This window comes from Glandiceps talaboti, chromosome 12 (assembly GCF_964340395.1).
Source record: "Glandiceps talaboti chromosome 12, keGlaTala1.1, whole genome shotgun sequence".
Lineage (NCBI taxonomy): Eukaryota > Metazoa > Hemichordata > Enteropneusta > Spengelidae > Glandiceps > Glandiceps talaboti.
This window is the reverse complement of record NC_135560.1, coordinates 21,520,402-21,535,869: the sequence shown is the minus strand read 5'-3', so window position 1 is coordinate 21,535,869 and position 15,468 is coordinate 21,520,402. Positions and strand designations below refer to the sequence as shown.

General features: G+C 35.2%; 1 protein-coding gene across 1 annotated transcript in view; it reads left to right on the top strand.

Moving 5' to 3' along the window:
- Positions 1–15,468, top strand: part of LOC144443175 (pregnancy zone protein-like) — a 44,243-nt gene that overhangs the window by 18,732 nt on the left and 10,043 nt on the right. The window contains exons 11-23 of the mRNA XM_078132553.1: positions 1,742–2,157; positions 2,584–2,733; positions 3,361–3,585; positions 5,757–5,841; positions 7,156–7,402; positions 8,577–8,805; positions 9,432–9,686; positions 10,480–10,531; positions 11,897–11,986; positions 12,153–12,329; positions 12,827–12,908; positions 14,414–14,573; positions 15,034–15,108. Coding sequence (XP_077988679.1) covers positions 1,742–2,157; positions 2,584–2,733; positions 3,361–3,585; positions 5,757–5,841; positions 7,156–7,402; positions 8,577–8,805; positions 9,432–9,686; positions 10,480–10,531; positions 11,897–11,986; positions 12,153–12,329; positions 12,827–12,908; positions 14,414–14,573; positions 15,034–15,108 — 2,243 coding nt within the window. The remainder of the gene's footprint in view (positions 1–1,741; positions 2,158–2,583; positions 2,734–3,360; positions 3,586–5,756; positions 5,842–7,155; positions 7,403–8,576; positions 8,806–9,431; positions 9,687–10,479; positions 10,532–11,896; positions 11,987–12,152; positions 12,330–12,826; positions 12,909–14,413; positions 14,574–15,033; positions 15,109–15,468) is intronic.

Genomic DNA, 15,468 nt, shown 5'->3' with positions numbered 1-15,468 from the left:
TGTCAGTGTTATTTTCCATTGGGCCAACAAATAGTCACTGACCCCGTGAATAAAGTTTCATAGCATCTGACAGTAAGCTGTAGAGGGAAAAGAGCTTTGAGACTGGGATATGTCTACCTCTTGTGTGAGTGTGTGTGAATGGGGGGGGGGGGGGTCTAGGTCTCCCCATAGAAGCCCTGGAGGATTTTTTCTTCTAAAGGCAATGTTTAGGCCATTCACAGACACTTTCAGACAATAATTTACAAACTTTACAAGATAGCTCTAACATGTAAAAAGCAACTACGTGAGGTTGAACATTTTTGAAATAAAGTTTCATAGCATCTTGACACTAAGAGGTGGAGGCAAGAACTTTGATTTGAGACTGGAACATGTCTACCTCTTACAGGGGGGGGGGGTTCTAGGGGGTGTAAATGAGTGGCCTCTGGGGTGACAGAGTCCAAGGGGTCTCCCCCTACCAGATCTGTAGTTTTTTGTTTCTATTTAGGCAATTTTTAGGTTTATCATAGCCTCTGAGATATATATTGCCAAGCATCGAAAAGCTAAAGTAAATATAACTTTTTAAATAGGTTTTCCATGTTATAAAAGTGGGCCTGTAACATTGGTATAGGGGCATTGATATTGCATGTATAGTAAAGTTACTGATGTGTTAGAGCACTTTAGGAGGTCATACCTAGTGTATAATAGAAACTTGAATTTGAGTTGTGGTGTTGATACATGTAGTGTCTGAAATAGGAAGTATATCATCCCTTCTGACAAATTCATACTGAAGAGACTAGAACAATTTAGATTGAGTTCTTTTATAAACTATCCAATAGTAATAGTAATAGTATGAAGATTACCATTACAAAACAGTCAAGTTCACTTTTGCCCCAAAGTGCAAGATAAGAGAAGCACTGATTGTGAAACAGCCAAAAAATTACATGGCATCCCTTGTTCTGTAACTAGTGTGGTAGCTAGGTAATACATGTATTATATGTATAATTTTATGTATAGTTATGTTTGAACCCTTACATGAAGTAATATTTAAACCATTTATGAAAGAAACAGAGACAAGAACAAATATATATATGTACCACAGGCTAACGAAACTGACTGGTCCCTGACGTGTTTGAAACTGTTTGTCATGATTTGACAAGTGTCCTGGTTGGAGAGGTACGAGCAGGTTGAACAGTATACTCAAACCTGTGCATCATTTCCCTGTCAAGATATTTTTTTTTTCTAGCAGCAGTGGTCCATCTTTTTTTTTCCATCACCCACTCATATCCGGATTTTTTTTTCAAGCAAATCCACTTGGCATCTTTTTTTTCCCCGAAATCTTCCAAGCCCCCCCCCCCCAGGATATCAAATGGTCCACCCCTTACACTTAATTCACTATAACAGCTTTGTCTTTTATTTTTAGTTCATCCCTTTTGTGATTTTTATAGTGAATTTTATGTTATTTTATTTTAATTTGGCATACTAAGGTTGTATTTTTAGTGGTTCCTTTTTTGTCCTACATTGGTTTTTATATGTACTATTAATTGACTAATGAATTAACTATTAATAACAATTGACTTATCAGAACTGAAAACAACATTAGCTTCTAAGAACAGAATGGTTTTAAGTTCTAATTATGGAATTGTTGTGTGAAAATAAATTTTGCGTAATATGAATAATTACTTTTTAGATAGATATTAATACTGCAAACATAATATGTTAAGTTTGGTTAAATTTACCTAGTATTAAATTTCTTTCCCTGTAGACTATTGGTCTGGATTACTAGATGCAATAGTTAACCGTACCATTTCCATAGTTAGCCCTACCATTGCAATAGAAGAGCCTGAGGCATTCATTGCAATAGCAGAGCCTGAGCCAACCATAGCAATAGCAGAGCCTGAGCCAATCATTGCAATAGCAGAGCCTGAGCCAACCATAGCAATAGCAGAGCCTGAGCCAATCATTGCAATAGCAGAGCCTGAGCCAACCATAGCAATAGCAGAGCCTGAGCCAATCATTGCAATAGCAGAGCCTGGATCATACGGCACATTGACACTGACTTTACCAATTTCGCCTGACATGTCACCCAATAGTAAACTACTTATATACTATGTACGTGAGGATGGTGAAGTTATAGCTGATGGCATCTCGTTTCAAGTCCAACAAAAGTTTGATAATGAGGTGAGAAGCACAAGTGTAAATACCCCTAAGTATCCACCTAGTGAAACTCTCTTGGCATGGGGGTTCTGTTATAACATAATGATTATGTTTATTGGAAATGGCAAATTTCCATAAAAAGCTGAAAAATCATACAGCACAATCAAGCGATTTCGTGTGTTAGTGAACAATCATGTTCTCATTTGCATATCATTTGCATGCAGGTACGCAATAATGTTTTCGGTATTGCACTGCAGTGAAAATACCACTTAGTATATGCATGCCCACACCAGTATAAGTAATCTCTGGTACATATGTAATAATTGTTGTACTTGTAACAGCGGTTGACACCAGCTTGTTGGCAATGCAGAACTTTCATGCAAGGAATACAATTCATACAGAGGTTGAAATGTAAATTTTCTACATCAATTAACTTTCTGTTAATTCCAGGTGAATTTGAGATTTACAGAAGATGAAGCACTTCCTGGAGCTGTAACACAACTTGAATTGTCGGCTTCCCCTGGTTCACTCTGTGCAGTTGGTGTGGTTGACAAGAGTGTCCACTTAATGAAATCAAGTAATCAACTGACAAAATCCATGGTAAATGAAATTTTTATTCCTGAACTTGACATAAGTTGAAGGATAATTTTAGCTTAGTTGGCACAATTAACACGATGTTCTGGGACTGGGTAATATGGGAAAGTTTCAGCTTGGTACAATTTAATGGTGAATTTAGCTCATTCTTTTCACTTCGTTAATGGGAGACTTTCAGCTATATAGTATACGTTTAGTGAACTTGATGTTCTGGGACTTGGTATAAACAGGGAGTTCCAGCTTTTCATTTCGTTAAATAGGGGAATTGCAGCTCAATACATTTAGTGAACTTGAAGTGTGAGAGATAAGTCCAAAGATCACCCTGAGGCCGTGCTGGTTTCCACGACAACATTTTCAAATAAAAATGCTAAAAATCAATATTATGATTTTAAGTTTAATGTGTTTTTAAAGTGTTTACATGAGGCCAACATTCAAGCATTTTTTATTGTCTACACAGAAACAGCGAAGACAGAACAATTAAAAAACAATGTTGTTGCAAATCCCAAAATGCAGCAAAGAGTTTTCATTTGAAACCTCATTGTTGAAAACAGTATCATATAAACGGGGCCTGAGACTCACCATGTGACAATAACTTCAGTTGATGATACAATGATGATGATGTTTGTGTTTTAGGTGCTCAGTACTGTCAAAGAGTTTGATCTCTCAAATACAAATGGCTATGTGGATGAAAATACTCACTGTGATAGCTCTGATGATTACTATTGGTATGACTACTTCGAAGAAAGGGGAAAGCGGGATACAAAACCAGCAGGTCCATCGCGACAAAAGAAAAGTTCATGGTATCCTCATTATTATGACTCTTCTTCAGATTATGATGACTCTCTTAAAGCATTTGAGGTAAGATATCAATTAATGTCTGAACACTGTTACGGTACATATTTCACCTTGGGGAACAATTTCCTCTTAGATCCAAGGCAAAGTTCCTAAAATCGTCCAAACTTCATATCAAACCCTGGTCCTGGTCCTTTTGAAATAATAAAAGAAACTTGGGAGTTCACTGTCTTTAAAGGAAACAGATAATATTTTATTTTCCTATAGAGCTGTAACACAGTATTTCAAAACAGGTTATGTAAGGTCAGACTCCTTATTTTTATCCTTGATATAAACTGAGAATGAGTTTAAGTTTTCTTGAGCAAAGTAACAAACATTTGTAACAGATAATTTTGAGGCTGATCATTCTATGTTAAAGGGACAATTGGTTTGAAGGTTGTAAATATTTGTTCATCATTTTTGTTTCCAAATAAAAGGTTGCTTATACAACCCATAACACCAAAGTAAAGCATTTTCTGAATGTACCACAATCGTTTATAGCATCCATATCAAGTGTAAAAGTATACAGTTTCATTTTCTAATTGACCACATTAGAAAGACCACATGCTAGGCTTGTAAATAAACCAAATGAAACAGTATACTTTTACACTGACATAAATGCTATAAATGAGTGTAGTAGTGCACATACAGAAAGTGCTTTACTTCAGTGTTACTCGTTGTATTTTACCCTTCACTGTCACTGTCAAAACTCCAACCGTATTATCTGGTGGGATACTGCCATTCTCATACTATATTCAATATTCGTTTTATTCTTATATATTAGACTACAGTATGACAACATTTAATATGGTAGGAGTTTTACCAGTGGCTGCTGGTTTTTAGAGAAGTGATAGTGAATGGTAAAATATAAGTAAACTTTTATTTGGAAACAAAAATGACGAAAAGCACTCAGAGTTGATAACAATGTCCCTTTAAGTATAAAGTTCAACATTGACATTGACATGCTCTTCAGATATAAAGAATACATTTTTAAAAAGGGAACAGGAAATTGGTGTCTTACCTTGCCAAAACAATTATTTAGTGTAAAGTTATAGATATTGGATGAAAAACAAAAATCGGATTATTTGTGTTAATCTAGTTTGTTTACAGATGACTTTTTGTATACACTAAGAAACGCTTATTTTTATTTTTTATTTTTTAAATATTTTTTTTCTCGATATTTTTAAAGTTCTTTTACAATTACAAACACAGACTCAGTCTTTGTTGTTTCACATGGTATTTAGCACAACTAAACTGAGGTTCAGTAGTGCTATAGGCATAGCAAAATAATGTATGTATGTATGTATGTATGTATGTATGTATGTATGTATGTATGTATGTGTGTATGTATGTATGTATGTATATGTATGTATGTATGTATGTATGTATGTATGTATGTATGTGTGTGTGTGTGTCATGTGTGCATGTGGGTGTGTATGTATGTATGTATGTGTGTGTATGTATGTGCATGTGTGTGTATGCGTGTGTGTAGAGGAGTGTGTGTGCATGCGTGTGGTGTGTGTGCATATGTGTGTCTGTCTGTGTGTTTGTGCATGTGTGTGTGTGTGTGTGTGTATGTGTGTGTTCAAATGAAAATGATCACATCAGAGATGTGTGTTTTGGATCAAATAATATGATTTTTGGTAAAAAATTTAAACTCTAAAACTCCTTGGCAGATTGGCTTTCAATCTAAACATAGGCGGCATAATGAAGCTTATGTTACACTGAAGCTTTAATATGTACTGGAATATCTTTTTGTAATAAAAGTTTTTTTTTCTGGATATTCTTAGGGATTTGTTGAAAAATCTATTTCAAACTACATTCCTCATGCATTATGCATGACCACTACTTTAAATCCTTGTTATTATAATACCAGTATGGGCAGTAAGTAGGTGAAATTTACCTGAGATCTCCTGTCATTTTTACCAGGTCCCCCAATCCTCACCAAATTTGTGTTATACATGAAGTATAGGGAAAACTATGGCAGTTTTACCACATTTGCCTCTTCCTGTTACCAAGGTTCCCAGCCCACTATAATAGCCAAGACATTGATTCCAATGCAATTCAATGAGGAGCATGTGCATCGAACCTGGGCAATAATTTTCTGTATCACGTCACCCTATGGCACACTTTTGCCCAAAACTGGAAAACCTTTACAAGACATCACGTGGTAAATGTTGTCTGGTTTTTCCTTTCAGAATTCAAATTTGGTTATAATGACAAATGCTTTATTGGAAACCAGACCATGTCCTGAAAGAGTTCCTCGTAGACACCCTTATTATGGTAAGCAATTTCAGAGCTTAATTAACACTCAGCTGGATAAGAATGGCTTCCGTCTGTATATATGCATGTGTCTCTTACCCATGACCTTGGCCTTCATATTCAAGGTCATTTTAATTTCACAAACTTTTGAAATTTTGGTCATAAATTACAAGTACTAGTACATGTATATTAGACACATCCATACTAAGTCATTTACAGATTAGCTTCCGTTTCTGTTTAAAACTGACCTTTGACCTTGGCCAGTGTTCCCTCTAAGTTTTTTGAGACTGAGCAACTTAAAGGGAAGGGAAAAATGGAAAGGGTGACATGGTGGCTGTTTATACTTGCGGGGCCATGGGGAATGGTTAAGAAGGGGGCAAAATCATATGTTTATTTGCAATATGAAACCATCACTTATAACCTGCTCGTGGATGATGAATAGAGAGAAATAAAACTCTATGACAACATTTCATTTACTCATTAATTATTCCTTATTTGTATATATTTTCTCTTTCATTCTTGATACTTGGATATAAGGTTGGACATGTAGCGTACAAATAAACCTTCCTGTAGCAGGAACACTGACCTAAACTATTAATCTTTAAACTTAAATTGTAAATTGCCAGATAAAATTAATTGACTGCTTTTTCATTGTGACATCATTTTACATGTTACGTTAAAATCTACATTGTCAAAATAATAGACTGAGCTTGCTTCTATCAATATCGTACTACTTTGTAAAGTCAACAACCGTTTTGTTTTTCCTTTTATGGTATTATTTCGGTGAATTAGCATCACTTGATATATTGTAGATATTGCTAGTTTTGACCTTGCCAGTGAATTGTAGGACCACCACATTTCAGACATCAATTAAGATGTAGTGTTGGGAATTATGTCTTCAAACCCAGAAGACTTGTTAACCTTATACTAGTATGCTGTTTTACTAGCAATGACATCAACTGTGCATGTTTTGTATGAGAGCTATAGTGAATGATGGCAAGGCCAGGACATCATATCATTGATGTCAGTATACACTTTATTTACAACACAAGATCTTACATGCCTGTTCAGTTCAAATGAATCCAATGCCAAAATACATGTATGACTATAAGTGAGTTATTGAAGTATAAATATTTTACACAAGTAGAGGAAAATGGTGTTTTAACTAAGTCTCTGTAGAGTTTTCTGAATATAGTAGCATGTTTTCCTAAAAAGATTTTTACCACTCAAATTGTTGTGTTATTAATCTATAAAATTCACCATGATTGCAACATTTATACCATAAATTGACTAAATATTTTGATCTGCTCCCTGCATGGTTCAATACTGGTTCAGACGAATACAGTGTACAATATACGGCGTTGATGACAACAAATGTTGCTACAACTGTACTACCTCCAATGACAAGATCTTTTCAAACAACATCAATTATGATGGCATTAGAAGAAAATGCACCCACCCAAATGGAACCTATGCGGCCAGTTCTAGTTGAAGTTGAAGATGAAATAGCTGAGTTTATACCATTGGTTGAAATCCGTACCTACTTCCCAGAAACATGGCTATGGATGTTAGAAATTATTGGGTAAGTTATAGATGATCAGAAATCATGCCATTCATACAAATTGAGATCATGCCATTCATAGTAACCCACTTCCCAGAAACATATGATTGTGGAAGTTAGAAATTATTGGGTAAGTTATAGATGAACATAAATCATGCCATTCATAGAAATTGAAATCATGCCATTCATAGTAACCCACTTCCCAGAAACATGATTGTGAAAGTTAGAAATTATTGGGTAAGTTATAGATGAACATAAATCATGCCATTCATAGAAATTGAAATCATGCCATTCATAGTAACCCACTTCCCAGAAACATGATTGTGAAAGTTAGAAAATTATTGGGTAAGTTATAGATGAACATAAATCATGCCATTCATAGAAATTGAAATCATGCCATTCATAGTAACCCACTTCCCAGAAACATGATTGTGAAAGTTAGAAATTATTGGGTACAATTTACCATATGCCAGTCTTTGAAATAGATGTGTAAAGAAGACACATACTGTCAGTCACAGTTCTGGTTCAACTTAATTCAGCACTGACCACTGTACACCCTCCAAAATGTTGACGTGTTGTACTGATTGTTATTCATCAACCCAGAAATGTACAGTAATTTATATTTGAGTGATTATACCAAACAATACAAATCAGATATTAATACTTGTAATTATTGTAAAAAGTTAAAGTGGCCATATGAATGACAAATTATTAGTTATTTTGCATTTTTTATTCATGTGAAACACTATACCAAGTCTATGTTTGTAACTCAATAAATTGCAAAAAAAAAAACTAGAAAGTGCCTAAACTGTATATACAATAACAAACATTATACACATAGTTTAATTTTTGGCAATTTATTGAGTTACAAGGACTTGGTATATGTTGTTTCACATTGTTTTTTCAAGTAGGAAAATATAGTAGAGTTGTTAAATAAATATAAAATCCAAAATTACTATCACTTTGTCATCCAAATGGTCACCTAATAACTCTGTGCATACATGCATGGTAATAGGCATATAATGGAACAATTAACTGTTGTTGTTAGTTAAATTCTTATTTAGACACAACATTTAGAGTCAGAAAATTGCATTCGAATCCACGATTGAGTCTTTTGATTGACTAATATACAGGAAATGTGTTCCAAAGTGACGTAGTTGAAAAGTTTCAATTCTTTGTTATACTTCTTATGCAGTGAGACTGGAAGTTCAACAGTTGATGTAGAAGTGCCACATACTATCACAGAATGGATAGGTTCTGGTTTCTGTACCTCATCTCAGGATGGTGTAGGTGTGTCTGAGACAGCACATCTCACAGCCTTCCAGCCATTCTTTCTCTCTTACACACTACCATATTCAGTTATCCGTGAAGAAAAAGTACCAGTAGTTATCTCTGTCTTTAATTATTTGTCTCAGTGTCTGACAGTAAGTGAATTGGGTCATTTGAATTTTTAGACTAAGAGCTGCTGTATAATACAATTCAATTCAATTCAAGATATGTAACACACGGACTCCTTTATATCCTGCACTAGGATGTGCATTGTAGAATCAGGAAATGTAACAAATCTCATTGTGCATTGTAGAATCAGGAAATGTAACAAATCTCATTGTGCATTGTAGAATCAGGAAATGTAACAAATCTCATTGTGCATTGTAGAATCAGGAAATGTAACAAATCTCATTGTGCATTGTAGAATCAGGAAATGTAACAAATCTCATTGTGCATTGTAGAATCAGGAAATGTAACAAATCTCATTGTGCATTGTAGAATCAGGAAATGTAACAAATCTCATTGTGCATTGTAGAATCAGGAAATGTAACAAATCTCATTGTGCATTGTAGAATCAGGAAATGTAACAAATCTCATTGTGCATTGTAGAATCAGGAAATGTAACACAATGACATTTCAATTGACAAACCCAACACTTCTGCATTTGGAAATTATATTTTAACCAGAACTGAAATAAGGGGGCTGGGGCTCTTTAGATGAGGCAGGGACGATTGTGGTAAAAATGTTACTATACCTCACTATTTCATATTTTTATTCACAGATTGAGTTGACGTTGACATTGACAGAGGATTTTGAAATGCTTGACGAAGCTGCAGTGAAGAGAATTTGTGTGTGTGGCTCTGAATCAGAAACTATTAGTTACTACATTGTACCAAGTACACTTGGCGAGATTCCAATTACTGTGCATGCTGAGTCTGTTGGCGCTGAAGACTTTACAGAGATATGTGGCAATGAAGCTATCATGAGTGATCAAATCGGTGTCCGGGATGCATTATCTGATGAACTTTTAGTTGAAGTAAGTAGATATGATGATTATAGGTGCATAGATGTTCCTACCAGTTTTTTTACATTTAAATTGTGAGTTTTAAAGACAGACTGGTATTAAGATACATGTAATGCCAGAAGACAATTGTAATATTTATAAACGATATGCATCGACATATCCTCTGTCAACTCAATTTTTTTACATTTAAGTTGTGAGTTTTGAAGATAAATTTTGCTCTCTTTTTGCACTGTGAAGCACCCCTGAACAATAACAATGGATTTTAGCACTATATTTTAAATTCGTTTTTTTATCTGAATACATTTCAATACACCAATCCTGAATGGAGGAGAGACGAGAGAACATAGACATAAAACATTATTAACTGAGTTTGATAGATAACAATAATTTGCTTTCAAGGACGATGCATATGAAACCTGGTTAGGCAATTTAAGTTACTGATAGAATGGCACAAGCTGAGTTTACAAGATTTTACCCAAGTGAACATCAACTACATTCCGGTATAATCGTTAATGTTGATGCATATCGTCAATACTAATATTATAATTGTCTTCTGGCATTGCTAGAATAGTTGATTGTATAGTATGATAGACATGATAAATTACGTCATCGGATCGTTTATAGGTTCAGGACTTCAGGTTTGTGTTCAGTCAATTGCATGTGATGGTAAAGTATAACTTCAGTTAGTAACATGCTGTGAGTACCTATTAAATATGCAAAAAACCTACACCCAAATATGCATAAACTCAGCTTGTCTCCCTTTAATATGATGTAATATTATAACACTTTTATTTTCTGTCTGCAGCCAGAGGGAATTGAGGAGGAATACACTTACAGTTTATTTTTCTGTCCTAGTGGTAGGTTACCATGTCTTTATATTTCAGAGATAATATTAGGCAGTTAAATATGTAACATCTTCTATGGCTATTCCAAATATTGTACAGTTATGTTTGTCTTGTAATCTCTCTACATTTCAACAAACTGTAGCATGACATTTAAAACAACAGTAACAGTCATACTTCTGTTATGGTCATACCCATGTGGCTATTGGTATTGTAACAACTGTTATGGTCATACCCTTGTTGCTATTGGTATTGTAACAACTGTTATGGTCATACCCGTGTGGCTATTGGTATTGTAACAAATTACTGTTATGGTCATACCCGTGTGGCTATTGGTATTATTGTAACAACTGTTATGGTCATACCCGTGTGGCTATTGGTATTGTAACAACTGTTATGGTCATACCCGTGTGGCTATTGGTATTGTAACAACTGTTATGGTCATACCCTTGTGGCTATTGGTATTGTAGCAACTGTTATGGTCATACCCTTGTGGCTATTGGTATTGTAACAACTGTTATGGTCATACCCTTGTGGCTATTGGTATTGTAACAACTGTTATGGTCATACCCTTGTGGCTATTGGTATTGTGACAACTGTTATGGTCATACCCTTGTGGCTATTGGTATTGTGACAACTGTTATGGTCATACCCTTGTGGCTATTGGTATTGTAACAACTGTTATGGTCATACCCTTGTGGCTTTTAGTATTGTAACAACTGTTATGGTCATACCCTTGTGGCTATTTGGTATTATTGTAACAACTGTTATGGTTATACCCATGTGGCTATTTGTATTGTAACAAAAGCTGTACTTCAATTGACATGGACATGCAAATTATCAAATCTACATGTTAGAGATTGCCACTCCAGTATTTTCATAAACTTTGGGTTCGGGAGAGTCATTTCATGATTTCACATGATATAATTTGGCTACCAAATTTGAAACTTTTCCACCTTTATTGTTTGCAAAATTATCCACTGTTGCATCATGGGACTTTATAGACATACATATGCATTTGATGTACATTGAATATTCATGACTATAAATCTAATGGTAATATACTAGTACACACCTTGGAGGCATGAATATTCATTGTTCACCTAATAAATATGTATGTCTGGTAAGACCCATGAGTCCAAGGTGTACCAGTGAAAGAACAATAGATGTGAAATAGTTTCAATTTAGTGTTTCTTGTTAATCATGCAACATTTATATGATGTGAAATCATGAAATGACTCTCCAGATCCCAAAATTTATGAATTTTTTTTTTTTTTTTTTGAGTACCGTTGCTCTTTACATTTTTTTTAATCAGCATGGAGAAAAACAAGATATCAACAGATTAATAATCATAAAATATCTTCATTCTTTCTATACTAGATGAAGAAGGAACATATGGGAGAAACATTGAACTTGAGTTACCTGACAATGTAATAGAGGGTTCAGCAAGAGGTGTCTTATCTATCATAGGTGTGTATCCCCCTGTATATTTGTGATTTTAGACTAACAACACTGTCATCATTATGCCATCTAAGCTAGTTTTCATGTGCATCATGAGAAACATAATTATTGTAATAAAATGGCTGCCTTTATGTACAATTTATCAACAATTTGATTTATCAACATTATTTTTCAGGTGATTTGATGGGTCCTACTCTATCAGGTCTTGACAAGTTATTGAAAGTACCGTATGGTTGTGGAGAACAGAACATGGTAACATTTTCACCTAACATCTTTGTCCTACAGTACCTCACTCAAACTGACCAGGTCACCAAAGAAATTGAAGACAAGGCACATGCTAATATATTAAGAGGTATGTACAACTACAGTCACGTTTTACATTTTAGCCACTGTTATACTTAACTTCTACAGTGTTGCCATGGTTACATTGTACTAGCTATTACAGTTATCATAGGTGTGGTAACTTAGCTCCAACCAAACTTATCCATGAATATCTCCCTTTTTGACCTCTACTAAACCGACTTAGAAGTCAGCCATTGTTTCGTTTAATTATACTGACTATGTCAAACTTGTCACTTGTGGGCATAGGCAATAGTTTAATATGCAACAGTGTTGCAAACATCAATTGTTAGCATGTCAGTGTCTAGGGGAGAGACTTACGCTATTGTTCATCTGCTCTCAGTAAGATGTTTTCTTTATGAAATAGACAATTGTAGCAACATAGTTATGAAGATTCCTATTGGTTGACGTGTCAGGGTCAATATAGACTTTTAAAGTATTTACATGTTCATGTTGGAAGCATGTATCTTGAATCTCTGAATTTTAAATTTTCTGCATACTCATTCAAAGGTTATCAGAGAGAATTAACATATCGTCATAGGGACGGATCTTACAGTGCATTTGGAGAGAGAGATCCAGAAGGAAGCACATGGTAAGTTATAGAACCTAATGATATGTTTTAATATATTCTGTAGTTGGAGTTAGTTGTAAAATTATTGGTAAACAAAGAAATGGGTATAGTTACAAAGTCAGTCAGTTTATTTGTAAACAGCAATGGTTGTGGTAAAGCCAGTCTGTTTAATACTGGTAAATAAATTGATGGATGCAGCGATCAAAGGTATAGTCAGTTTATTTGTAAACAAAGCAGGGGTACGGTATACTGACATTCATCATGTATATACAGTGTAGTACACATTCACATATGAACAGCTTAAACATTAGGTAGTTTTAAATGCTGGTTCAATAACCATAAATTTGTCTTTTGTGAACTCCACTAATTCATACATTCAGAAAGATCTTTTGAAGATTAGAAGTGAGGAAAGTACTTGTCCTATGATAATCATTACCGAAATGTTTATTTTGTAACGGATGTTTTAAAATCCACTGCTGGAATTAGAACATTTTTTGAAACTGTTTCGTTTCATATAGAAATGACTTGTACACCCTGAACAGGAATTTAATCACCTGTGGCTAAAGTATATGTGTACAGTAGCCACTGTGCTTCAGTTCCAGGTTGAAATGCTGTAAGCAGTATTGGTAGTTCCTGTGCCCCATTTTCTAGTTGAAATGCTGTAAGCAGTTTCAACAGAAGAGAATATGCCCCCCACCCCCATCATATGCCATATATGCCATAGATTTACCATATAGGATAATTTCTGCAAGCTTGCCGATTTTGAATTCTCTCTGCAAACTTGCACTGTGCAACCTTGCTGCAAGCTTGTAGCTCACTGCAAGCATGCACTGTGCAAGTTAGTGCAAGCTCTCAGGCTTTGATTGCAGCCAACTTGTAGGACACCTGTTGACAATGTGTCACATGCTTGCACCTCGCAAGCTAGCATGGAGCATGCACTTGCAAGCTTGGAGCACACTTGCAAGTTTCATATGGGCATACGCTTAGTATGGTGTAATAAATCCTATCAAAGTGATATTTGGGTCCACACCAATAAACCAGTGCCCCCCCCCCCCCCCATGAATCCCAGTGTCAACTTATCACTATGCTACTTATAGATAAAATAGACCTCTAAGTGACATGTACAATGTCTAATTATGACTATTTTAACAATTTCAGTGAATATATTGTTGGTTGCACACTATAGGAAACGTCATATTTGACCATGTCTTTCCACCGGGGTATATCTTTAGCAGAGGATGCATAAATGTGGTGAGTATGAGATGAAGTTCCACCTTTGACTTAATTTACCCTCAGTGATCTCTCCACTGTGGGTTGCAGGCAGTCAAAAGTGTCACTTTGTCTCGTACTACCCCTTGACAGAGATGGTGGTTATGTGGGTCACAGGTAAGGGTAAAGGTTGGGTAAAGGTGGGTAAATTTGACTTTTTGTATAGTTTTGTCTGAAAGTAGTCACAGCAAGTACAGGTTTAAGATCTTATCATTACAGATGTCACTCTTGTTTTCATGTTCACCATATCATTACAGGTTGACAGCATTTGTTGTCAAGTCTTTTGCGCAGTCCAGTCAGTTTATTACCATTGATAAAGGAGACCTTGATGTAAGCATTGCGTGGTTCAAAGCACAACAAAACCCAACAACAGGCTGTTTTATGAAACGTGGTACTGTCCTTCACAAGCTGCTCAAGGTAAAATATTTGAACACAGACATCAATTTGCTTGCTACATGAGTTAATCTTATTAAGGAGAAGACTGAGGCATGCTTCGCTTTATTTACTTCACATCTATAATGTGTTTGTCATTTGTTTTCTCTTTGTCTATACCTCACATGACACCATCCTCTGTGGCAGTTATCTGATGTATAAATGAAAGAATGTAAAGCTAGGGGCAGGTAGAGTAGATGTGAATATGGTATACTAGTGCAATGAGCCTTAATCAGATTGGGCCCACTTTGCTGTTAAATACATTTCTCAATGTAGATTTCATTCATATATTTCAAACTTCTTGGAAAAGGCCACTCAGGTGCAAAACTAGTTGAAGATTCAATAATTAAAAATAAGCCATGTTTGTACTGACTTACTACTGATTCACAACATTGGTAAAACTGAGTACCCCTACAAACTCACATTACTGTGTTTCACTTCACAGGGTGGTGTGTCTGGTGAAACATCGCTTACTGCATTTGTTGTCATTGCAATGTTAGAAGCTGGTATTCCAAGAAAGGTAGGGTATGGTTTAGGCCTTGCAAATGAAAATCTTAAAATGTTGCTGGTACTGTCTTCAAGAAAACTCCATTCTATACTCAGACTCAATAGTTACAAATGTCAAGATTGTGTATTTTTAAAAACACCAAAGGATACCAGGATTTCATCCTATATGTTCCATGACATGTTGTCTGATAGAATAAACAATGGAAAAACCTATATGATTTTAACCTGATTTAATGAGGTTGCCATGGTTGCAAATTAACCATGACAAGACAGGGAAGAAAGCCTTTTATGTTTTTCCAAAACAGCAATAAAATCTACTTTTGTTGATGGGTCATTTCTGTGTCATATCAAGGTCTACATTCTTTGATTTAAC